The 26,431-nt window shown below is 31.8% G+C and overlaps 5 protein-coding genes across 5 annotated transcripts in view; 2 read left to right on the forward strand and 3 right to left on the reverse strand.

The window, feature by feature from the left end:
- The first annotated feature begins 2,121 nt into the window (after positions 1–2,121).
- Positions 2,122–4,164, forward strand: LOC105621133 (aldose 1-epimerase-like). Its single transcript, XM_012202604.1, is given in 9 exon segments — positions 2,122–2,191; positions 2,303–2,476; positions 2,584–2,729; positions 2,814–3,041; positions 3,211–3,375; positions 3,466–3,566; positions 3,644–3,784; positions 3,830–4,001; positions 4,072–4,164. Coding segments are annotated over 9 exon segments (1,290 nt in total).
- Positions 4,165–4,405: 241 nt separating this feature from the next.
- LOC105621135 (probable ATP-dependent RNA helicase DDX11) lies at positions 4,406–7,678 on the reverse strand. Its single transcript, XM_012202605.1, is given in 9 exon segments — positions 4,406–4,651; positions 4,754–4,884; positions 4,989–5,073; positions 5,232–5,411; positions 5,512–5,735; positions 5,823–6,376; positions 6,448–6,924; positions 7,003–7,321; positions 7,324–7,678. Coding segments are annotated over 9 exon segments (2,571 nt in total).
- An 840-nt stretch (positions 7,679–8,518) lies between these two features.
- LOC105621136 (TAF6-like RNA polymerase II p300/CBP-associated factor-associated factor 65 kDa subunit 6L) lies at positions 8,519–10,803 on the forward strand. The gene is made up of 8 exons (XM_012202606.1): positions 8,519–8,758; positions 8,957–9,188; positions 9,323–9,420; positions 9,497–9,688; positions 9,771–9,898; positions 9,986–10,190; positions 10,261–10,532; positions 10,611–10,803. The coding sequence occupies exons 1-8, from the start codon at positions 8,519–8,521 to the stop codon at positions 10,801–10,803; spliced, it is 1,560 nt and encodes a 519-aa protein (XP_012057996.1).
- Positions 10,804–11,246: 443 nt separating this feature from the next.
- Positions 11,247–17,776, reverse strand: LOC105621137 (myosin IB heavy chain-like). Its single transcript, XM_012202607.1, has 11 exons — positions 17,684–17,776; positions 17,312–17,576; positions 16,395–16,655; positions 15,795–16,030; positions 15,541–15,717; positions 13,954–14,153; positions 13,735–13,886; positions 13,484–13,678; positions 11,571–12,133; positions 11,413–11,496; positions 11,247–11,342 (listed from the first exon to the last, which is right to left on the reverse strand). Exons 1-11 carry the CDS (start codon positions 17,774–17,776, stop codon positions 11,247–11,249), a joined length of 2,322 nt encoding a protein of 773 aa, XP_012057997.1.
- Positions 17,777–21,197: 3,421 nt separating this feature from the next.
- LOC105621138 overlaps positions 21,198–26,431 on the reverse strand; it is a 29,521-nt gene continuing 24,287 nt past the window's right edge. Inside the window, exons 5-12 of the mRNA XM_012202609.1 lie at positions 24,376–24,493; positions 24,172–24,303; positions 23,843–23,866; positions 23,445–23,477; positions 23,112–23,315; positions 22,848–22,961; positions 22,593–22,666; positions 21,198–21,498 (exon numbers count right to left, since the gene is read on the reverse strand). Of these exons, the coding sequence (XP_012057999.1) occupies positions 21,198–21,498; positions 22,593–22,666; positions 22,848–22,961; positions 23,112–23,315; positions 23,445–23,477; positions 23,843–23,866; positions 24,172–24,303; positions 24,376–24,493 (1,000 nt within the window). The remainder of the gene's footprint in view (positions 21,499–22,592; positions 22,667–22,847; positions 22,962–23,111; positions 23,316–23,444; positions 23,478–23,842; positions 23,867–24,171; positions 24,304–24,375; positions 24,494–26,431) is intronic.

A 26,431-nucleotide genomic window follows, 5' to 3' on the forward strand; every position in this document is an offset into this window, starting at 1 on the left:
TATATNTTAATAATATATATATATATATATATATATATATTTATTACTATATATATATATATATTTACGAGATAAATTACGTTGTATCATATCAAACGCAACTGAGGTCTCTTTATATAATATCAATCTATAAATATATCTCACTGTAAAAAAAACTTAATAAATTTATCATGTATCGTTTGTATGACATATATTAATAATATATACCAATGACAGTAATTTATAATTCTTCTTTTAGATATCTTCTTGTTACATACAACTCTAGTTTGTCAGATTTAAAATTGTATAAAAGAAATGAATTTCTTCCTTTAAACAGTTAACGTTTTTAATTAATGTTATACAGTACTGAATTCTTCTCATCCTTTTAATTCTTTTCTCTCTGCCATTTGTTACATGTATGACACACTTTGATACAGGATAAATTTATGAAATTTATGTGAGGGAAATAGCATACGAATGTGGATCGTAACGCGAGACTCTCTCTAACACCTGTTTTTACGTAATATATAATATGCAACTCACATTTACAATGTAGTCCTCATTAGTTTAGTTAGACCTAACGAGAGTGGACATTAAGGCACTGAAACAAAAAAAATACTCATCAGCCTCGTGAAACATATGATGGAGGATCCCGTTTGCTCTCTGAAATGCTGTTTCTTATAATGTTGCATTTAAAAGGTGTAAATATACTTTATGACGTAACAGATTGTATCGAGATTGCATGCAGCTTGCGCGATTTAGCAAATTGTACAATAACGACCACGACCAAGACGATTAATTATAAATGAATTGTCTATTCGATGTACACATATTCTGCGCTGTGGTAGCTCCTATTTGTACGCTTCTGGCGTGTGTAGAAAGTTTAATGTATTTCATAAATATAAAAACGACTTATCGGCGCGGGGCTATCACAGTTTGGTACATACATATACATAAATACGCGAAGTTAAAATTTTTTTTTGTCAGTATTCTTTTTTGTAATACATGAACTGTAAAGAATGTAGAACGTAACAGCAACTCATCAGGTCACAGGCAATTTATTTAATGGAGTAATTCTATAGTTTATAAGTATGTTAAGCTAAGTGCAATGTGTTCCACGTGTATTTAAGTGAGAATAATGAATCGCTTCGGTGCGCGCCTTAAAGTAAATGAGAAACATCGCAAAAATCCAAAGCTTTCGACGGGAAAATTTTTCAATGTAATATAACTCTTATCGCGGCGATTTTTCGCGTAAAGTATTTCGCGGGAGTATTCACTTTCGATCCGAGAATCTCTCTCTTTTTCTTTTACCGATTTCTTAGGCGATGAACGTAGATTACCAAAAAGGAGATCGATTTTTATCTACGAGCAGGAAGATAATAAACGAATAAATATTAATTTCACGGATCTCTGAGAACTCGATTGTTTAAAAACGGAAAATATATCATAATAACATATTCTGTCTTCGATTTTTTTAATGTGTTGTCTTTATTCCTAACTACGAAGAGAGAACTTCAGAAAAAGTGTTTGTATGATGTCTGACCTGCACTAAAAGTTCATGTATTTTTCCAAGTATTGTACATTACACTATAAATATTAATTATATAAAAATTATAAATAATAACTGGAGTATACATAAAAATGATAATAAGAATAATAATAAAATAGGTTTATTATTTTATTATTTTAGCATATTGTATTATTATTATGATAACATTTTATGAACTATAAATAATACGTTATACTTACTCTTATTTTTACTTTTATTCTCATCATAATTTTATTATTATTAATAAATAATTTTAAATAACAGCATCAATAAGTTTTAGCTCTTTGAGCGATCATTTAATGTCTTCCACATTCCTACGAAATATAATAATTCTTTAAAAAAATTTAAAGTGGTTTACAATACAATTGAGCCTATAAAATTTTCATTTTTTTTTTAGACGATTTTCTGATGTCGAAACAACGAAAAGTATTTAAAATGTCGAAATAATATTTTGTAACCTGTTATTCTTATCATAAACACTAATGTCACGAATTGTTTGATGTAGACACGAAGTTGAATAGTAAATTTCTTGTTTTCATTACATTTGCAACAAATGATTTGACAGCAAACTGGATAACGTTAAGAAATGAAACATGGTTACTTACGATTGCAATTGCAAGGATGTTACAATCACGGAAGGAATATTTGGAAAAATTTATGCCGGTGCTTTATTATTTCATGAGGCAGCCCTATTTCTGTACCAGTGATAGAATGATGTAAAAGTCATTTTAATTACAGAATCTGCAGAGGATAAAATACATTATGACAGCAAAGAGGATATTGAAAATAAAGAACTCCAGTTGATGCCAGTAAAATCGTACACGATGATTAATAAGAATCACTTAGAAATCACCGTTATTTCCTGGGGTGCGACAATTGTTTCTTTAAAGTATCCCGATAAATTTGGGTGTGTCGCGGATGTTGTGCTTGGTTTCGATAATTTGGAGAGTACGAACTCTTGACGTAATTACATATTTGTCCATCATGTTCATTTAATCTCATCGCTCTCAATTAATTTTATAAATAATTAATGGAAACGATTCGTGTTTTTTCAGGCTATATAAATCCCAAGATTAATCCGTTTATAGGATGTATCCTGGGCAGATGCGCAAATCGCATAAGAGATAGCAGTATTGTCATTGAAGGCACAACTTATGAATTAACGAAAAATGATTTCGGCAAGCATCATCTGCATGGAGGTGTAAGTCTGTTGTGTTATCAGTCCATTCAAGAATTAACGAATTCATATTAAATATCTTATACCAGACATTTTCTTTTATTTCAGACAAAAGGCTTTGGTCGGCAGTTGTGGGAATCGCATATTGATGGATGCTCAGTCGTCATGACTTATCTAAGTAAAGACGGTGAAGAGGGATATCCCGGTGCAGTATTGAGTACAGTGAGATTCAAATTGATGCCTGACAATATGCTGGAAATAGGTATCCGGGCAACAACGACGAATTCCACTATAGTGAACATCTCGCACGGTTCTTTGTTCAACCTCGCTGGACATGTAATTATACATCCTGTGTGTGTTAGTATAGTTGAAGCTGGAACCACCCTAAAAATATGAAGAACAATAATTTAATTAATACTTTTTCTTTTTATTTCTATACTAAAAAACAGTTCTAGTTTCAGTAAGAAATTGTGTGGCAGGTCTACTTAATTAGATATAATTATAGGACGCTGGTAAAAAGGAATTGATGAAACACAAGATCTCGTTGAACTGTGACCGCTGGACCTTCGCGGATTATACGGATCCAATACCAACCGGCAGCATCCGAGGGGTCGGAGGAACCATCATGGATTTGCGTGTACCGAAATTTCTGGAAAGCTGTATCGAGAAGGCATCAAATTGAAATTCATGCAAATTACAGTAGATGAATCATTATCTAATAATTGTGTAAAAAGATATTGTGAATTTGCATAAGCTGCAGGTTCCTCCGGGAGAAGGATACGATCATAACTTCTGCGTCACACCAAATTGGCATGGTGGTAACGCATACGTCGCTCAAGCGATCCATCCGAAAAGTGGTCGGTAAGGCTCACAATTATATTATTCATAGCACAGGTTCATTGTAGCAATATTCTGGAATTATAAATAAACATATACAGCGTTCTGGAGATTTATTCGAATCAGCCTGGCGTACAGTTCTACACAGGTGGTCGTCTAAGTAATACTTCTGAGGTACTATAAATGCGATGATAATCGAAATACATAATAATCCATCTTGAACAAAATACAAAAAATATATCGTTATCGTAGACTGGAAATAATTCTGCTGGTGCATATAATGATAGCTCGAATCATGAAGAGGAATACAAGGAAGAAAAGGCTGTTGATGAGATGGAACAAGATGTGGCACCTGAAGGCGAATTACAGAAATTTATTTCAGGAAAGCAAGGTGCTCGCTACGTGAACCATTGTGCTTTCAGTATTCAACCGCAAAACTATCCAAATGCTATTAATTATGTGAGTAGTAAAGCGATTAAGATATTGCAGGATTATGTTTCTTATTACATTCAAGTTAATTTTCTTTTAGTCGCATTTTCCCTGTTCTATTTTACGACCAGGAGATGTCTATTGTCATGATTTAATTTATAAATTTGGCATCCAATTGGCCAATTACATGTGACGTGTTTCTAAATTAGAAAAACATCGAACTTGTATTGGTATAGAAAATAATTCGGTCCTTATATTATAATTATGAAGTAGTATAATTATGAAGTATCAACTAAAAACACAATTATATCATTAAGTAAAACATTATTATTAAATTATCACATAGTCGATTTGATATTAGAAAAATTATTACAGATATTAGTAACGACCATTTGTAATTTTGTAATTCTAATTAATCGATTTATTATCACAGATTAAACTTTCTTAAATCTTTTCGCTGCGAAAAATTTTGCGATGTTACCAACTACAGAACCAAATGAATTATTAATCGTCACGGAGCGTTGAATCCATTGAGGTAGTACTTTGATTTTGTGACAATAACGTTTATCTAACAGTACAACCGTCGAGTAATCATTAATGTGACGAACAGATCGACCAATACATTGGTTCACTGCTTTCATGCAAGAATTTTCGTAAAAATTATTTCCGGCGTCCGATTTCTACAAAAACAAAAATTGGAAAATGAAAAAATGGAAGATATAAAATTTATATAAAATCAAACTACTCTCTAAGTTCTGCAATAAAGAAATCTGAGTACGTACAACATTCTCGTTTAAATACTTCATTTTTTCTTGTAATTCTGATGATTTAATATTAGGATATGGCAAGCCAATGACTATGACACATCGACCTAAATCGTCAGAGAAATTTAAACCTTCGCTTAATTTACCACCTACAAAATATCACGTAAATTAAAAAATTCAATATTTCTGAAAAAATAGTATAAATAAAAATACAAATAAGATTCTTATATTGATATAATTTTAATTTACTTACCCACTACGCTAAACAACAACGCTCCGTTACACGAGGATTGTGGATTCTTGATAGAATGTGCATATTGATCTAATATTGTATTGATCTAAAGATAATGTTGATTAATTTAAATTAAACAACTAATATTAGCTATTTATTAATAAACATATAAATAAATAACCTTAATACAATTAAATAAGTAATATTAGTTAAAATTAAATAAGTAATATTAGTTATTTTTTAGAAAACTTGTAATAAAAATACCTGTGATGCTAATTTAGGTTCACGATAGATACATTTCTTTGTAGAAATTTTGGATATAACGCCAGATTTATCTAAATGCTTAAATACTGTGTCTTCATAATTGTAAGATGGAAAGAATACTACTATTCCAGCTGGTACAACGTTACATAAATTTAATAATACTCTACCTAATTCATCCAGCTAAAACATCAATCTTTGTTGATATTCTTTTTTTTTTAAGTACATACATCTTTCTCTTTAAACAATACAATAATCAAAGAGATAAAAATAATTCTATTACCAATTTTATATCTTGTCGACTATGATAATTAAATTCGAATTCAATTCCAGTCGGACCACGCGTTACAACATTGGATATGATATTTTCCTTGGGAATTACATGATCACACGAAAATGTCATAATTCTGTCTAGTGTAGCACCCGCCATTAAAAATAGTTGATCTACGAATTCGGACATTGGTTCCATTGTGCCACCGGCTAATACCACAGATCTGGCATCTTTCACTAGATTTGTGACAAAAAATTTAAAATACTCAAAAAAAAAAGATAAAAATGAGAAAATGTATATTAAGTTTCAAAGTACTTGTTTACCGATGTCATGGAAATGTGCTGCAGGATTCAACAATAGAAATTTTATAATTCCTTGTCCAACAGTAGTGCTAGGTAGAACACATATTCTGCCGTCCGCGCAGCTGTTTTTTAAGCACTCCAAGAAACTTAAGATCGCCATCAAAGGATTGCTCGTCTGTTCTTCATTGTTGCTTGATGTGTCCGCAATACTAATAGTTTCTTGAGAGGATACATCATTATTTTTAATCGAGTTTAAAAATTCTGTTATGCCAGATTTCTTTATCTTTTGTTCATTAATTTTAATATTATTGCCATATTGTTCAACAAATCCTTGTAATTTATGAATTAGTTTTGAAGTTTTGATGAATTCTAATAATTTGAAGATGTTTACTGTATCAATCTCTGTAAGCACTTCGAAATCTTCTATTTTGTATAATTTGGGTGCTATTGTTTTATCGATCGCGTCATTGGGATGAGATTTCATTGTTGCTCCAAAGAGAGTTAGAAGCTTCTTCAAGCAAAAACTCAATTGGCCTAAATACATCACGCTTTTAGCAGAGAACAAAGATTCAAATCTACAATCATATTACAGTCAGAAATTTATTTAATTGAATAACAATTCAAATCGAAAGAAGTATAACAATACCTTTTCTGATATTGCGACAGCTGACTGTAACAGTGAAGCAAATTTCTCCCAGTAATTACAGAACTGTGCATTCTTTCGATGGCGTCCAGCAAATTGTGGGCTTCATCTATTATTAATATATTCCCTTTTAAATCTATTTCTAAACTGGTTCTAGTGTTCTTATGAAAAATAGAATTATATGGTACTAATATTAATTGTCCATTTTGCAGAGATTTTCTTGAGCCATAATATGGACAAGTGTTATTTTCCTGTCCTTTCTGTGTTATCTCTTCAATATCTTGAATATTTGTTAGAACCTCAGCCATTAAAAGTTTCTGATCACCTGGTATAAATGGGCAACTGCTTGCAGTTTTCGATCTCTTTAGATCTTTTTCTTTCTTAACAGTAATCTTCTTTTTTTGCAGCTGAAGGCAGGTTTCATTTATCAGATTGATGTGCTTCAATCTCTTGACATTTTTGTTGATGCAGTAATTTTGTCTAGAATAAAATAAGATGTTAATAAATTTTAGAGAGCTAGATAATATATTAAAATATTAAAAATAAATAAGAGATAACCTCGACGAGAGCGGTACTACAGAAATCTCTTGAGAATAGGGAGATCTTTTCAATTCATGGACAAACTGTGTCAATTGTGAATGTGTTCTAGAGCAGAAGAAGATTTTGGTATTCTTAAATAAAGGTTCATCCGTGTCTTCTTCTTCAGAACTTTCTGAGTTTGATAATCCATCTTCCAAGATAAGATCCTTCTCGATATCACAGACATCAGGATTCACTTCCTCTGTCTTATCTGATTCTGGAACTCTTTTGATGAACTGCCTCAGTTTTCCAGTTGTTTTCGCTCTCCTTGATTCAACAATCATCTTTTTAAGTTTTCCTTTTGACCTTCATACTCAAGAAGTGCATTTAGCTTGGCTTGCAACGGCTGTTTCTCAGCATTAAGCTCTATTTGCTCCGTCTGCACAGTAAACCAATTATCAGATAGTTTCTCACAGCTTTTTAATTTATCATCTATTTCAGCGATCGTCGAAGTTAACTCTTCCTTTCTCCATCTCTCGTGATCAACCAACCACTTAAGCGCACCACAAATTAGGGACAAGGACTTTCCAGTTCCTGTGGGACTTTCGAAGAGACCCAGCTTACCACCTTCCAAGCAAACATAAAGCTCTCTCATAAATCGTTTCTGGATTTCGTACGCTGGGAAGGGAAATGGAAATTCCTGCGGGGGTTCCATTCTTGTTTCCTTTAAAACTTTTTAGGATGTGAAGTCTTTGCTCCCTCTTTAAATAAAACTTTTATCACTCCTCCTAAAAGGAGAGAATAACATTTTTGTACACATATCTTAGTAGAAATAATTTTCAATGAATTGTAGAATTGCGTACTTACAGAATTGAGTATACTATATACGCAACATAAAGCATTGTATGTATATAATAATAATAAACCATCAATCTGTCACACATTCCCTGTAAATTCTGTATTTTATTTTCTGCATTTCTTCTGCTTTGTGTTGCTGAGTTTCCCGCCTTTCTTTTGAGAGTTTTGTGATGAATTTAGGAACAAATGTTAAAAGTGAAGGTCCTCTGCCGGAATAATCACGCACTACGGAATTTTCTAATGAGTTTTGGAACACAGTGTTGATAAACAGTAGCCCTCTACCAGAATAATTCTGAATTACAAATTTTTTGTTTTTTTTTTCATCACCGCAGTAAGATGTCTCTCCTATAGTCGCTTGTTTTGTTATCTAACCTCAAAGGGTCTTATTTAGTCACGAAAAAATATAACGGAAATATTTATTACAAGATAATTATTTCGTTCGATAATTAGAAAGAACGTTATTGTTATAAAATTAATATATATCAATGGATATATATATGTACGTACAATAATCATTCAAGTTGAATATTTTGGACTTTTAACTTTTTTTCTCTTTCGCGAATTCTAAATATTAACCTCTAAAAATAATTTTGTTTTTGTCTATATTTATAGTTGACCAGTGCCTCGTCAAGATATCCGCGTATAATAAATTTGACAGACTCTAGTCGTGAATTCTGCGTGGATACAAAAAGCAAAAATGAAAGAGCTATTGTCGAATCAAGCTATGGGATACTGTAGCTCATTTGTTAATAACAATAATAATCGAGATGCAGGAACCAGCAGTATTACAATCGATAATAATTCGAGGAGATACGCTATGCTCAGCACTGAATGGGTCTCTGCTATCGGCGAGGAACTGGGCATGCATCCCTTACCAGATCCTCTGTTAAAAAGATTAGCTGAAGATGCTTCCTATCGTTTAAGAGAAGTCTTACATGTAAATACAATACAATTCCTATTTAATATAATTCTATTTCTATTTAATATAATTCCTATTTAATCTTTAGCAATTTAAATTTTTCTCAATGAGCAAAGATCGAGAATTTTATATCAAGTTAGATAGACACAGAATTTTGAAAGATTAATAGTTTAATATTTACAATGTTGATCATCTCTATAAAATATTCATTTTTAGAAATGTGTTACAAGACTAAGACATAGTAAGAGGAAACGTCTGACATCTATGGATGTAAATGCAGTAATCACCAGCTTATGTGATGCCGATCCAGTTTTTGGTGCACCAGAATCCTTACCAGAGTATCATACAGAAGCAAAGGTGTATGTGCCTAGCGAATCTATTGTTAATCTCGTTAATCAAATGAATGATCCGTTGTGCCTGACGCAAACTAATGTGCCATTTTTGCAAGGCAAGTTTTTTTAAAATTTATGTTTATGATGAATCTCTTAATTTATATTTGATAAAACATAATTTTAATTTGAAATTGCTGCTAATTTTTCAATATAATCTTTTAATTTGTGTTAAAATTCTTTTTTTTTTTAGAATCTGAGATATGTGATTTGAAGCTTACAGAAGCGCGTCATAATTATGCCAAACGCGCATTGAAAACTTTGTTTAATGGTTCACAAAAAACCTTTCAGGTATATAAAACACATACATATAAATTAATTTTTAATATTATTATCATAAATGCAACATTATTATTTATATTTCTAGGTCTTACTTAATGACTGTGCCACAAACGTTCATTTAGGGGATGAAGGAGTTATTGACAAATTGATGTCCATTGCTAGGTCTATGGTAATCTCAAATAATGCACAATATACACGTGTTTCTACACGGACGTGTCAACTTATAATTGCCATTGCCAGTAACAGCGAAGCTGTCTATCCCTATCACTTAGTTTCGGTAATTAATTGTAAAATGATGATGATCATCTTTTGTAAATTTGTACTCAAAATGAATCTTAAATCTTTGTGCTTATTTAAAGGTGGATAAATTAACAGAATTATTGTTAGAATTATTGTTGGGTCAGAGTTTCATACATCCAAATTTGGAGGTGCTTTTCAAAGAGTGCGTGCTGAAATTAATGCTTCGCTGGCCATCGATTGCCGACAAGTAATATAGAACTTTTAAACAAATCTTGTATTTATTTTGTAAAATAATTTCATAAAAAAACTAACTTCTTTGAATATTTATGGACAGGTATATACCAACATTGGAGAATGTTCTTTTAAAGTGTGAAATGGAAAACTTTGAATTTTACAAAAAAAGGATAATGGCTGTGGAATTGTTAGCGAGCATTCAGCCTCTTATATTTTTTCAACATGACACCGCGCACACACTTTCCATACAAAATATTTTATATTATTACGCTTCGTTTGGTTCAGTTATTTGGGAACGAATAGCTGTTAGTATCAATATTATATTCTAATCCTTGGTATATGGTTCTTTAATTAATTTTCTTGTAATTATTATAGCTAGCTATTTGTGCCCTTATGAAATCGCAGGATTCTTTAAACCTCACTCCTTTTATTGAGCATTACGGAGACTCGTTATTACCGTATATATCTACTAATCGTGATGATAATGCAAGAGAAAGGAGAGATAAGAAAATTGGCACACTGCCTATCATCGTTAAAAGCAAGATAAGATACGTAGAAGTCAGATCGTTGCTTAACACCAGAATGCTGTGGGATCGACAAACGGCATTTCCAGATTCCACTCTGAGAGGGCCGAGACGAGAAATAAGGTGTGTATCATAAAATTAATAGCAAATAGTTATATGAATGCGTAACATTTTTATTATATAATTTAAACGTGATTACAGATTTGCGTTCGCTGGTGGCCGTCCGGTGCCACAAAATAACTTAAGACGTGTCAGTTTAAGAGCTAATTATCAAATTCTAAGAAGTGACCTTCAAGCCACTCTTGCTTTAGTCGCATCGCGCAGATTACTTGTAATTAAAGATAAAAAGAAGGGTCCTTACAACTTTTATAACTTAGCAAATGTTTGTCTGTAATTGTTCTATAATCTATAAAGATATGTATAAGCTTCATTCGAACATTTTAGTATTACATGTACAACAAGTATTGTCATATATAATTATTCGTTTTGTATTAAATAGTTATAGCTGTATACAGATCGTTTTTATTAATTAAAACTTAAAGAGATTATCATTACTTTTCTTTCATGAAACTTCTATTTTTTAATGATTTTTAGATGCTAGTCTCTACTAGCATGTCGTTAATCTTTTCTTATTTTCTAACGCGAATTCCTATTCACGTCAGTCGAGACAAAAGAAGTTCTTAAAAGTTTGCATGTAAATCTTTTAAATTAAATGAATTTTTTTACCTCAATATAAATTAGATAAAAATTATTTGTACGTATATATGTGTTTAGTGTAGAGAGAGTTCAGGGGGACTCTCCTAAATATTAAGAATTATATTTATACAAATATTCTTTTTAAAGACAATCCTGTAGACCCTGTGGTAACTCCGTATGTACCAAATAATGTGAGTTGGGTAGACACCTGAGACGAGTATGTACTTTAATTGGTAGCTAAAAAAAGATAATAAAGCACGTTTTTTAATTATGTAATTTTTCTTCACAGTTTCAATTTATACTTTACCCTTGCTGGACGTCGTCGACTCAAAATTCCATTTTTGTAAAATAGCGTAAAAACACCACATTGTATAATATACAAATCTTCCTTCTAAATAAGAGTTTTTCATGAATATAAACAGATAAAATATATCATCAATATATCATATTATTAATGCTACTTGCCTCGTTATAATATGCACGATTCTCCTCACATTTATTTTGTACATGAAACTTATTATCATCTAAAGATTTATGATTTTGTAATTGAATATCCTCGCAGCAATTGCTACTGTCTGATTGATCGTTATTGTACTCTTCTCGCAGCAGTTCTAATATCGATGGTTTATTTTTTTTTGTATCTTTTGCTTTATTCACACCATCTAGCCAATGTAATATATATGCAGTTTTTTTTGCTAATGTTGTCAATATTTCTACATATTTTCCGGACATGAAACGTGGACAATCTTGTATTGGTATAATACGTTCGTATTCTAACAGGGATCTCTCGAATTGAGATTGCTCGCGCAAATTTTTTTGAACGATCGTTTGAATATCATTTTCCGTATTTTCTGAAGTTTCTTTTACATCTTGCGATTCGTGCTGTTCTGCATAATTCATTCCTGATACAGACACGACGGTCTTAAGTTCTGATTGAGATTCCTCAATTAATTCATTTTGGATATTGGTGCTAACATTTTCCCGAGTATCATCAATTATGTTCTCTTCCATATATTGCGTATAATTCTCTGCGCAAAAGATAGTAGAAATTAGTTTGAATTTTCTCTCTCTTAATTGTAATCTCTATAGCTATATTTCACTTGGCATTTACAATTCTCGCAAGCATTATTTGTCCTTGTTTAAAAATTTTTTCGATGCTCACACTCAACGCTTTTTACGTTAAAACAAGCAATAATCAAATTGACATTAGTTCGGTTTCATCAATGTAAGATTAATTTTAATCTTGGTTTAACTTATGTTTATCTTTTCTAATTCTTAGAATTAGAATTATTCTTACATTAGAATTGAAACTTAATATTCGTTAATTTTGATCACGTGGCCTGTTTTAATGCTAAAAATGATCACTGACTGCCAGCATGAAATTATATCTTAACACTTGATAAATAGCTAAGATGAAATACGATTCCAAGAGCGTTGCGAGCGTCAAGTGGAATGCAGCTATGATGACGAGATAGACTCGTTCATATTGCTTGAAATCCCCATAACTATTGTGCACTTAAGACAAGATAATATATATTCGAATGTTAAAGATAGGACCTTAGCAGAAACCTGACTTATGATCTTAAGTGTCTTATGATTTAAATTTTTAATAACGCACAAGAATTATCTTGTGACTTAAATCTTAAAGTATGTATAAATACGAGGGGCCTTTAAAACATAAGTCATAAGACAATTCTTGTGCGTTACTAAAGACATAAGACTTAAATCATAAGACTATACTGTTTTAAGATTATAAGTTAGCTTTCTCTAAGGTCCATAGAAAAAGTAGAGATTATGAGTGCAAAAAGTGCAAACACGAACAGATGTAACTTTTTTTCTAGAGTAGAAATGAAAAACTTTATGTATGCATGTGTGTACAAAATTTTCATTTTTCATGTTTCCGTTCTAAGGAAAAAGTTACATTGACTCCCAGGTTTAATGATTGGTCTACCGAATTTTTTCATCGAAAATTATTAATCGATATATGCATGAAATGGAAAAATAATGGATTTCTTTTTACTACACCTAATATAACGATATATAATGATATTTATCTAGCGAGAAATGATTCAATTAGATGTCGATTCGACGTCAATTCAATGAATCATTTTTTGTTGGATAGTGGCATGTATTTATTTATTTTTAATTTTACTGTTTATCTTTTATGGCTTTCTATAATAAGCCATAAGTTTCAAATTTTAAACCGCAAGAAAATAATTAATCAAAGTCGAATGAAGAAAATAATCGACTATTATTGGTCAATTTTTTAAGACTCATTATAGAAAACCCATTAATCATTCTCGGTACATCGAGTTTTCATTGCGCCTTTATGATTGATACGAAGATGTGAATGTTTATACATGCAAAGAGATACTTGCTATATTTCAACCAAAAAGATTCGATCTTCCAGACACATTCGGCACGGTATCGCTTTCTAGCCGCCTCTAATCGCAGAAATATAGATTCTTTTAAAAAAATTAAACGTTTCCCGTAATGCACCGATGAATTGTCGTCGTTCAGGAAGAATGACTCCAGTATGTTTTTGCAAGCTATACGTAAATTACTGCAGGTTTCTACGGAGAAATAATTAATTAATATAATAGGCTCAAAATTTTTTTAGAATCTTTACCTATGCGTTTTCTACTGTAGCGTTTGAAGAAATCCCAGTAGATGAAATGAATCGGATATTTACATCTGGCCAGTGGTAACGCGTCAAGAACACCCGTATTAGCCAATTGCTTGCGAAGATTGTCTCGATCCCACTCGTGATTGTTGAGTCGCCTACAAGGTGCATTTTTTATTGTATAAAAAAGTAAACTTGATTATGCGTTATTGTTAAATACTATACTGTGGCTTAATGCAGCGAACGTAATGCGTGTCACATTTGTTTAATTCTTGTATCAACAAGTCCACATTACATCGGAGCTTGGAAAGCATCGTAGGCTTCTTTACTTTTCCATTAACTTGATGTAGATTATTTTTGGTAATTAATGAGTGTAGAAATTTGTTCGTACTCACGCTGAATGTTATCGTTATCTCGTCCGGAATCTGTAAATGCATTATCACGTTAGATTATATTCAGATTTTTATTTCGAGTATCACTCGTGTATCATTTTACCTTTAAGGATCGGTTGTTTCATTTTCAGATAAACTATGTGGTAATTTATTGGATAAACAAAAGAATAAAAGAGTAAAGCCTCTATAATTCGCAAACTGCAAAACGTCTTTCCTAAACGCAGTTACAGAATTGGCAGAATAAGGTATCATTGCATGCAAGATATACGCAAATGCAAATCAACCGCACTTAATGAATTGAATTGCGACAGCGTTGACATTTTAATTTAAATCAGATTGAAGAAACTTATGTTTCTAATATTTTGCGTATTATGAATATTTATAAAATTGCTAATAATATGTAGAGGCAACTTAAGAACATAAGATAGTGAGTTGAAGTTTATCAAAAAGTGGAACAACTCAGCCTAAACCTTTCTTTTTATTTGAACTTCTTGCACAGTTTATTTTCTCTTTTTTTTTCTGTGGAGAAAAAAGAAAGGAAAAGATGAAACGTGCAAGAAGTTCAGGGGGTATTGTATATAAAATTTGTACGATTGTATATAGAAGAAAGCAAATTCACCAGATGTTGATCAATAAAATTATAAATGTCCTATCGAATTTATTCATCTTTGTAATTTTCACTTTTTTTTCAAGATACATAATCGATCATCAGCTAAAAAGAATAAGCTTCTTTATTGTTTACCGAATGTAAACAAGGATAAATAACTAACTATAAATAGCACTCAGATAGGAATCGAAACATTTAAATTTCTACTAATTACCTTTATCTCAATTTAATTTACTTTTTATTTTTTTTTCTAATTCTTAGAACTAGAAAAAGAAAAATTATAAAGTTAAAAAGTTAAAATGTAAAAAGTAAAAATTAAAAAGTTAAATTATATTAAAGTTAATCTGCAGTAATAGAAACGTTATACAGATGCATTTAAAGATCTTTAGCATGTAACGTCAAGTTGATGCAAAAGATTTGTACTTATCGAATGCATTAAAATTTCGATAAAATCAAAGTAAAATTATCCATTAAGTTATTAAATTATAATTTAATGGATATATTGAATTTGATTTTACCAAAATTTTGTTTTGAATTATAATCAGACGAATACAAATTTTCTACATCGACTTAATATTTTGTATATTCTGCTAAATGATCTTTAAATGTATTTCTAATATCCATTTTTTATTACTGTAGCTTAATTTTAATTTAACTTACTTTTCATATTTTTCTAATGAAACTCTCTTACTCTTTTTTTTTATATATGGAAAAGAAGTTTTTTCTTTTTTTAAAAAGTTCGAATTTTTAAATTTTATTTAAGATAATGAAAAAATAACAAACTTTTTTTGTTATTTACCATGATTGGTTTACCTTATCAGTATTCTTGGAAAGCAGATCGTAAGCGGAATATTGTACGGTACCACAATAATGCTGTATAACAAAATTTTCTTTCCTTACGTTCAAAAATCGTCTTGTTGCAGAACAGTTCTTAGCGTTCACTTGGCGTATTAATGTAGACGAGCTATTCGGAACAATCGATAGACATATCTGTGACGCGAAAATGTTCATCGTTAATTCTCCCACACTAATAGATATCATTTATTAAATATTTGTAAGATATTTACATCGTTTATGGCAGTAAATAAATATTTTTCGATCGTGCTTATGCGATCTTCGTACAATTGCACAATTGTGAACGATTCCTCATCATCGATGAGACCTTCTTTTTGTAGATCGTTCCGGCAGGACACCAGATAGTTTTCCATGAAATATTGCTGCAATCTCTCGTTGACAAAATTAATGCAAAGTTGCTCGATGCCATTTGAATCAAAACATTCGAATCCGAAGATGTCCAATATTCCTAAAACGCGAGAAATATCGGTCGATATTTGCAAAATCATATTTTTTTTCATGGAATAATGTATTGCCTTTTGTCGTTTAAAGCGGTTTTGTCCTTATAGATTTTGAAGTGGTTAATTCTTATAAAAATTTAATATGTACTGGTAGATAATAATTAATTACTTATTTTAAACATTAAAGGCATTGAACAATGCCTAACCGAGATTCAACTTATTTCTCATCTTTTTCCAATTCTAGAATGAACAAATTGAACTTCAGTTAAGAGTTAATAGTCAATTGTGAAACTAGGCCTAAACTAGGCCTTCAAAATAAGTAATTTTAGTATCAAATTAGATTTCTGTAAGGGAAGAAAACATCTTTAATACCCAATCGCTCGCTGTACAAACGGGCGGACAAGATTTTGTTTACGAAGTTGATCAGCCAGCTAAAAAGAAGATCGTACAAGTGGCGGATGATGCTGTACAATCGGTAGCGACAGGCATTTGTCGTGTTGAGATTACGTCGGCAAATGGTGTGTCGACGCCGGGTGTTTTGAGGGTTTATTAAAGTAGATGTGAGCAATTCAGCGATGTCTTCTTCTTTGATGCAGGCCAACTTGCATGTGTTATTCAAGGCTTCTCTAGATTCTGAAAATCGCATGATATCTGTCGAATTTTCACTTTTCCTTCACACCGCTTATTACCAATGAAAAGCATTTCCCATACAGTACAAACTTCCAAGGGATGTCCTAAAGACATTCAAAGAACGTTTCTATGTCTTTTAAGAGAAGACGCATCATTCGCGGAAATCCCTTTTGTTAAGGAAGTTTATTGACTTTGCCGCAAGCGAAATCTTTTTTAAGTCAAAATGATAAGATAGAATATCAAATTATTACTTAAACTATTACATTAAAAAAATGTTATTTAAATGTGTAATTCATCAAACGTTTTATTTAAAATTATATTAACACAAAAGAAGAGTAATATAATAGAATCTATGTTTTTATATTTAGAAATGTCTTAAAAAAATATTTTTGGAATATCAAAATTGTGATAAAGCGTTTAGAAATATTAAAAGTAAATATAACAACATATTTGCTATGAATATTTATTTAATTTATTTATGAATATTAATATTTTAAAAAATGAGGCTTTAAAAGAAAGGAGAATTCCCATGGCTCTCATGTATCTTCTGAACGTCCTAAGGATGTTCCCAGGATGTTTCTCGGATAAAATACTGTATGAGTTTCGCGATTTATATTACGTAAAATAATTAATATAATTGTCATCGAGAGATTACGTACGATGATCATTGGTATCGATCTTGCAACGATCGTCTTCCTCCACAAACTGTATGTTACCCATGTGAATGAGCAGAGAGAGAATGAAGAAAACGTCCTTCTTCTGACTCACTGTAAACCCTAACATATCCATTGCTCTTGTAGTCTCACGGAAATCGTCGCAGAACTCTCGCACTTTTAGAGAATCCCAGTCGCTCATCATGAAGTATCGCATATCCATCGACAATTTGAAGTCTGCGAATGTTACATTTCCTACCGCACTCATCATCTAAGATGCATTTCGCGAAATTTAGCAAAAGGCCCGATTAACATTAACGATATATTAAAAATTATTATTTTTTAAAAATGTACACAGCTAGCTGAAGTCTCCTTCACCTGACTAAAAATCTGAAAATTGCAGCAGCCCTTCGTGACTCTGTCCCTTTCTAGGAGATAGGAGGATATCGTTGCTCCGCATATGCTACCCATTTTGTATTCGAGCCATACGAGTTGCACATGCCTCGAGCTGACTTTGTTTATTTCAGTGGGCGCGGTTGTGAAGGCCGATATCAAACGGCAGGCGACCGAAATCTTCCGTACGATACCACAAACTACATCTCGTGTCTCGAGAACCTCAGGGGATGCGTTTCTGGTTAAGAATTCCAGCGCCTTCCATGCATTGAAGGTCTTTCCTGTTCCGGTTTCTCCATTTAAGACTATCACCTTTACGAAGAAACATCGTTTACAAATGTACAAGGAAACGGAATAAATAAATAAATACAATCAATCTGATGGATTCGTTCAGAAATAAGATTCAATTCGAGTACAAAGACTATGTGTCTTGGTACTCCTCAGTTCTTGAGACTCCTCAGTATCAGTTTTGGACTTTTACTACATGAAAAGAATGATTTTACTGAAGTATCTAAAAGAGCTAGATGCAGATCTGAAAATAATTTTGGACCATCAAAATAATTATAGATCACTTAAACTGATTGTTAGAATGTTAAAAGTACTTGCAGTATTATCATCAACGTTTAAGTGTCCCGCATAATTATTTTTATGATCCAACAAAATTATTTTCAAATCTGCATCTGGCTAAATTTTTAAATACTTCAACAAAATTCTTTCTTTATCTCTGTTGATGGGTTCTCTGGTGGCATAAATCATTTCGTATCAGCTCTAAATTGAAGAAATAGGAAAAGATAATTCAATACACAAAGAAGATTGTGCTCGAATCTTCAGACAGTTGGATTTACCTGGCTGGGTTTTCCGAGACCCTGAACTATCCTGTAGTGCGCCCGGGCAGCCACGGCGAATATGTGAGGCGACACTTCCTTACAGCTCACATCGCATATATTATCATACTCGTGAGTTTGCGAGAGATCGTAAATGTCCTTGGTGATGATCTCGCCGCTGGGATTGATTGCTAAAAGGAGAGTGCCGACCCATGTGTAAATATGACCGTGTTCCAAACGCTCCAGGAGATAATCTACGACTGTTAGAATTGTTTCCGATTAACGACAAACGAACTGACACATTTTGTGTTAAAAAAGTATATTATAGAAAATACGCATACTCTTCTTCTGCGGCACAGCGCTTAGATCTCCCATCGCATCCCAAATGTAGGACCAACTAGTTTCCTGCAACACGCGACTCAGTCAATGCGATTCAATCAACTATATCGAATAACAGCACGTACCTCTGCGAATGTACACATTGTCCTTTTATGTATATATACAGAATTACTATTAGAGCGATATCCGTTGTTGACACTCGTCAGTTTGACAATATAAAGTTTTTGCCGTATCAAATTTATGAGAAAAAGTATAGAATGTGTATGTCGCTACGTCAAAGCGACACTTTAAAACAATGACAGAATTCATAGAGAAGTTCGCTTATCGATATGCAAGTCGATTTGCATTATGACTTTTGCGAAAATAAAAATATCAATAATAATGGTCGTCGGATGTAGAGAATAAACGTGTAATCATTATATTACGTATGCTCTTTATTTACCATAACTTTTATACGATGCGACAGAATTTTTAAAATCATTCGCATTAGTCACAGGCTCGCTTTCCGAGGTGTAGCTGTGGCGGGCGATTAACATCAATGTCGATTGCTCATCGATAATATCAATAAAATTGCCATTTAATTTATCCCATATCAGATCTATGAATTTGTATTCGTTATTAATAGTAAGTGGATTTGAACTACTCGGTATATTTCTATAAATATTTGACTGCATCTTGCGAAGATAATTCTGCGGAAAAGCTAAGATTTCCCTAATTCTCCACATTTTATTTTATATTTCTTAAAAAAATTAATGAAATTTTATATATTTATATATATATATATATTTCTCTTTCTTCTTTTCACTTTCACTCTCTCATTTTTCTTCCGTTCTTATTTTCAAATATAATTAGTATATAAATTAAATGTATGAACAAATAAATATAATACAATGATCATAAAATATCTAGTTTCTCCTGACATTCGTTAATCTCCAGATATTATTCATTTTATGTGAAATGTTTTGCTATAATACTGCAGAATATCATACAACGCGGACGAAAAAATACTTATGAAATTACGTTTGTGTTTATATTTTGTAATAATTATTGTTATCATTTATCTTTTTAATAGAAAATAAAGGCTTATATATAAACATGTATATTTTTTTAAATGCACATTGTTTGAATTATTTTATTAGAAGATTCTCAATTATCTTATTAGAAGAGTATATAATCTAAAAAAATTATATATAATCTGTGAGATTACAGTTCGGAAAAATAACTCGAACTACATTACGATTTTGAATCTCAAGAACTAAAGTTTTTAACATTAGAAGATTTGAATTGAATTTATTCGTGGATTTATTCGATTTACACGAAAGACAAGAGAATCTAAATATCATATACGAATTTACTTATAATATCGAATACGAACTTACTAGCACCAAGCATATACCAAGCACACAATAAATTAAAATTATCTGGAATTTACATAACACCCTGACTTCACTAATTATAATCCGTGTCTATTTGTCACAAGGTATATCCACAAACCGAAGTTACATTCATGCAACTTTCTCAAAATTATCCAAACGTATTTGCGATATCTTTGACAATGACAAATAAAATACAACGCTTTTTAGTGGTTATTAACAATGATTAACTGCGTCTAATTTTCGTTTGATTACAGCGAATTAGCTATAGAAAGAAAATTTGCTCGATAAATTTACGTTTAAGTGAAGAAATGAAATTTACTAATATTAACAATTAAGTGTATCCATACCTATAATGCGCGTGGACGCGAATTACATACTGTCCGAAATATCCTCAGGAATAAATGGCTACGCGCGACACTCTCTGCATCACATTACATAAATATTATGGCGAATTATATCAGACGCATAATATCAAATAACATACATCATTGTTAACGCGTAAGACGTGAACATTATGTCGCGCAGAGAACTAATTACGAGTACGAGCAGATAAAACGAGATCATTTTACGATATCTTGGACGTCCGAATCAGTCTGGCGAAAATATGATTGAGTAATTATATACAAATTAAATTCTAAAATACAGAAAATCTTTGAAAGGCATACTGATCTCCTTACGGACAAATTATTCACACGAAATGTTTATTTAATTTTTCATTCAGTAAACCTGAATAAGTCCATAATCATTCTAATTACAGACTCATTCTCGATTTAGGCGTTTTAGGTTTACTGAATGAAAAATCAAATAAAACATTTCATGTAAATGATTTGTCCATAAAGAGATCAATGTCTTTCAAAGGTTTTGTTTTTTGTACTTTAGAATTTAATTAAAGGATACGGACGTCTGGAACGAAAAGAAACGTTGCTATACGCAAAGAAAATCGATATAATCAGCGTGTCATTAAAGCCGTAGTTTTCTAGGTGTCGGAATGAGAGACTTGTTTCCTTCTATCTTAGCGTCACGTTGTTCTGCGTCGTTCAAATCGCATGGCGATTTTATACAATTCTTCGGCTTGGTGGGCGAGCCGGACACGCATTCTGACGAGTGTCTTCTCGCATGCACGTTGATGCGACGTGTCGGAGTCTGTTCTTGACGGAGTCTTAGCGTATGAGGTAAACGTTCGATTGGCTTGCGATGGCTCCCGGCGGAATTAAGCTCGGAGAGCAGTGATGGTCGCTGACGATCCAACGAGTCACTCCAACTGCAATCGAGAAGTTATTACTGTGAGAAATAGAGATCGCGGAGAACGTAAAAGTTTTCAAGTAACAATTCTGAATTGATCGAATGAAAAAAATTCAAAACTTACCGCACATGGCTAATCAAGGCAGCGTGAAACATTACGAATTATAAATCCAGTATTTTATCGCAAGAAATTGGGAATGTCAAGATATAATTATTACATTAACATTAAAACAAAAATGAACTATGTTATTACATGCCAGAAACATTAGTTTTACAAATGTAAACGGCACAATAATCTACATTCGAATCTTTCTACATTCAAATAGTTAAAGATATTTTCTAAATTACATTAGAATTTATTCGATCATTAGGCTTTCAATCAAAATGCAGTCATTTGGTTATTTTCTTTCGCAAAGAAAAAAGATATTGATCGAAGACATGACAAGCTTGAATAAAAAATAAAAAATGATAAAATAAAACAAAAAGTTATAATTTTGTTGAATAGTTGTTACTGCTATAAAATATAATACAATTTATATATAAAACTATTATATTTTATAAAATAATCATGTTTTGTATAAAATAATCAAGCTGTTATAACAAAATGTAGCAATTTATAATAACTCGATCATTTTGTTCTGACAGGATTTGTCTTGATCAATCGGAAATTGTGAAGCAAATGAGAAGTCAAATTACTCGATTCCATGCAAAATGTGAACGCAATTATTAATAACGAATTGTCAAACAAGTGGCACGAAAATAAAAGAGATGCATGAATATAAGGGCGTTAAATGCAGACAGGAGTACATATCCCAATAACAAGTCACACAGACTGACGCACTCTACCTTCCCGATCCTGAAGCTGCGTCACGCGGAATCACCCGAGCAAAGAGCGGGACCAGAGCAGCAAAAAGAACATTATTATTTATGATGCACATGATAGAAAAAATATTGAAAACGCGATTGTGTTAGTGATACAAGAATAATTTACGTAAATATAATTTTCGACGATCAATGGTATTAATTGTTTACAAAATTAATGTATGTTGAATGAAGATTATAAATATTAGAACTTGAACGTGTAACAATTATTAATAAAGGACAAATTCTCACCTAACGAGAGGCCCCATGACACCATCTTGTGGGAGTGACTGTAGGAGCGAGGGTCCCGCCGATACTGGACGTGTCTAAAGCCGCAATCAAACAATTTCCTTTTAATCGAGAGGATGACGATAAGACAGAACATTAATAGTAATGAATCACGAAATGCAATCACAAAACAAAAGCGATTACTATGATCGTAACAATACAAAGATAAAACGGTGTGAAGTACGTATAAAGAGATTGAAAGATTCGATGAAGCGATACCTTCTCTGTTTGAGTAGCGGCGTTACAAGTATCTCCAGAGGAGACGTTGATGTTGCGTGTCGACAAAGTACAGCTTTGAGTATTCTTAGGTTCTTGAAGCTTGGACATCTGGAGCTGCGAAGGTTAACATTGGATTATCATTTCTATGCGATTCGCTTCAATTAATAATAAAGAGTGCTCTGAGGATGATTACCGATTAGACTTCCATTGAGGACGAGCTTTTCGCGGTACAGAGCGGTATAGTTAATCGCGAGTGGGATTTACCTCGTTATTTACCTCAAGTAGTTCGATGGTACGATCCCGCACTTGTATGGTGCGATCTCGGTCCTCCACTTGACCCTGAAGGAACACCACTTGCCTTCTCAGATCCGCCAATTCGTCCGCAATACTACTACCACCACTTCCCGGTGATGTGCTCACGTCAGTCATGTTACTTCCACCCTCGTTCAGGTTACAGAAGAGGCCATTCTGCGATAATACCGATAACGTCATTTCTAATTTAACTTAACGTCAACTTCAATTAAGCAGAATTAAAGACGAAAGTTATTTTTAGATCTATTTTCTGAGCACTTTTTTATAGGAGATATAAGTACTTACCTTCGGATTATCGAATGGGTTGAGAGTTTCTGTCTAAAAATCAATATCAGATATTAGTGCACAGATTTATTTTTAGTGTTGGCGATAATTTTCATAATTTGCTATCGGGACCGAGTAAAACAGTAGAATTCGAATGAGGATTGAGTCTACTTCTTGCAATTATAACTTTCACATATCTTCTTGTAATTACAATTTCATATACTGCTTTCTTTTGTATAATTGCAACTTTCATATGTATAATTTTTTACTCGATTCCGTGTAAGTAAAAGTACATAATATATTATAAAAAATGTATATATTATACATAATATATAATAATTAAATAAATACACAAACACATGCATGTAAATAAGGTGATGTAAATTAATAAATGTGCAAAGAAAATCAATGCAACGTACCCTCGTCAAATCGTTCTCTCCTGACTTGAGACGCAAAATCAGGAAGGACGACGACAAAAATGAAAAATAAAAAAGATCGTGTTAATAAAAATAGGTAAAAATATAAACGCACCGTGTACATGGATAACGGAATAAAATGCTTGTGGTCGATAACGTGTATATGATGGAAATCGAAGGCGGGCCTGGAGCTAAAATTCAATTTGCTTCGGCACTGCGCTTAAAACGCGTGAAACATATTTATGTGGACGATCGCAAGAAGCGATGTGACATGTGACGTGCACAATTTTTAGCGAGGTAAAATGCAAGCGTGTATTATGCTTCTGTCGTACCTCCTGAAGAACTCGTTTGAGCTTCAGGAGCATCGTCTTTATGGAGACGATGTCCTGGAACATGTACTGATACGTGCCGCGGTCTATCCTGAGACTGGCCTCGTCACCGGAATCGACGCACGAGGATGATACCTATAGTTAGTAAGATATCAGCAAAATATTCCCTTCAGACAAATTGAGTTTGAGCGTAGACTCATGACTTACACTTCCTGACGTTCTCATAGGACTAGAAACTTGACGATTGCGCATGTTGTCTAACGAACGAGGCGATTCCGTTCCCGATCTACTGCGTAATAGCCTTGACATCCTGTCACTTCCGATTCTGAAACAAGAACAGCGAAATCCATGTAATTCTATTTGTCGGAACTCTCCTTGAATTGCACCAGAAGTTCTAGAATTTTTTTAAGAGAAAGGAAGAATTCTTCAGTCATTATATAAAGTGTTCCAAAATGTACAACTCAGAATCCTATAACCAGATAGTATTTTAATTTTACTTAGTATTTTAATTTTATTAAACGTATTTTACTTTAATTTTAATTCACTGGTTTATTTTGGTAAACTTCAGCTCACTATCTTACCTTCTTACTCTCTTATGCTCTTATTCTTTTATTCTTTTGTTTATCCAATAGATAAATTACCACATAATTTATTTGAAAAAATCGGAACAACCGGCTCTTAGTATTTCAATTTTCGAAAAATTAAATAAGAAAAATTATTTGTAAATTTTTATTTTAAGCAATAGTTTCTGGGATAGGGGTTTAGATGACCAATTACAAAATATTATGATTATCTGCGCGGAAAGAGTCTTTTCTTAGAATTTACCCTGAAAATATGATAGTTGTGGGACAACATTATATTTTGAAGAATTGTAAATCTCTCTCATTCATTAAAATTATAATAAAATATAAAATAAGTTTGATTAATTTTACCGTACATGGTAAAAATCTTGAAAATATTGTATTGTATTGTATACAACTACCATATTTTCAGGACAAATTTTAAAAGAAAATTCTCTCCGTGTGTAAGTGTTAGTAGACGCCGAAATGCGTCCTCATCATTAATAAAGAAAAATGTATTAGATGAATGAGAATCAAGCAGTAATCGAAGCATAAAATGATAATTTAATATATTCTTCTTACATGATTCAAAATTTTCGGTTTTCTTTTGAGTCTCAGTGAACAAAATTATAAGAGTTGTTTCTTACGCTCCAAATTGGGAAATAATGAGAATATCAGCTCACGCTGATTACAAGGCCGAGTGACTCAGATTCCAAAGAGAGACCAGAATTACAATAAAATCTATAACTCACTGTTAGAAATGTTCTTGAATTACATTTAATGTACACTATTAAAAATTTCATGAAATTTAATGTATTTTAAGTTACACAATTTGAATTTAATTTCATGACATTAAAATACATTAAATTTAATGTATTTTTCATAAAATTTTGTGAAATTTAATGCATACGTTCATTACATTATTTAAGTAACTACTGTAATTTAGTTTTCAGTTAAATCGTTCGTTACTTTTAATTTCATTTATAATCACGAGCTTCATTTACACGTAAAGGAAGCATTTCTAACAGTGTAGTTATGTAGAAAAAAATTAATAAATTGTATATAATAATAAAACATTTAAATTTAATGAAACTTTTAAAATGATCATTATATGAATAAAATAAAAGCAGACTAGAAGCGACGTCAACTGTACAAAAGCTCAAGTCACAATGTTGTGTTTACTAATACTACCGCACGCGCGACTCATGGACACGTGGCCATCTAAATATACTTTGTAATTGATCATATTTCAATTCTTATTATTTCAAGAATTACAGCTTAAAATAGAAATTTATAAATATATAACTTTTTTATTTAATTTGTCGAGAACTATCTTACTATTGTAGTATTTTAAGTCAACGAATTTTGGGATTATATCCTGTACAGAAATTCTAAAAGAGGTTTGTTAACTACATAGAGATCAGATATTCATAAATTAATCTATTCGTCATCTTTTGTTATCTATTTTAAATCATTCTCTATAATATAATATAATAAAAAGAAGTATGATGACTTGACGAAATATAATAATTAATCATGCACATCGGAAATAAATAACATATATATATATATATACATACATATATATATATATATATGTATATATATATATATATATATATATATAGAGTAGAAACTAAAACGTAAGAAGGTAAAAGTTAAAGTTACGTTACGTAAGTAAAGTTTTAAATTTTTAAATAAAA

Source organism: Atta cephalotes, assembly GCF_000143395.1.
Source record: "Atta cephalotes unplaced genomic scaffold scaffold00032, whole genome shotgun sequence".
NCBI classification, from domain to species: Eukaryota; Metazoa; Arthropoda; class Insecta; order Hymenoptera; family Formicidae; genus Atta; species Atta cephalotes.

Coding starts and splice junctions, on each gene's coding strand:
- LOC105621136 (XM_012202606.1), top strand. CDS start 8,519: ATGAAAGAGCTATTGTCGAATCAAGCTATGGGATACTGTAGCTCATTT. Junction 9,189..9,322: donor TAATGTGCCATTTTTGCAAG/GCAAGTTTTTTT, acceptor TTTTTTTTTTAG/AATCTGAGATATGTGATTTG. Junction 9,899..9,985: donor TGGCCATCGATTGCCGACAA/GTAATATAGAAC, acceptor ATTTATGGACAG/GTATATACCAACATTGGAGA.
- LOC105621137 (XM_012202607.1), bottom strand. CDS start 17,776: ATGGGTAGCATATGCGGAGCAACGATATCCTCCTATCTCCTAGAAAGG. Junction 11,497..11,570: donor ATCGTGCATATTATAACGAG/GCAAGTAGCATT, acceptor ACTCTTATTTAG/AAGGAAGATTTGTATATTAT. Junction 11,343..11,412: donor GTCGACGACGTCCAGCAAGG/GTAAAGTATAAA, acceptor ATCTTTTTTTAG/CTACCAATTAAAGTACATAC.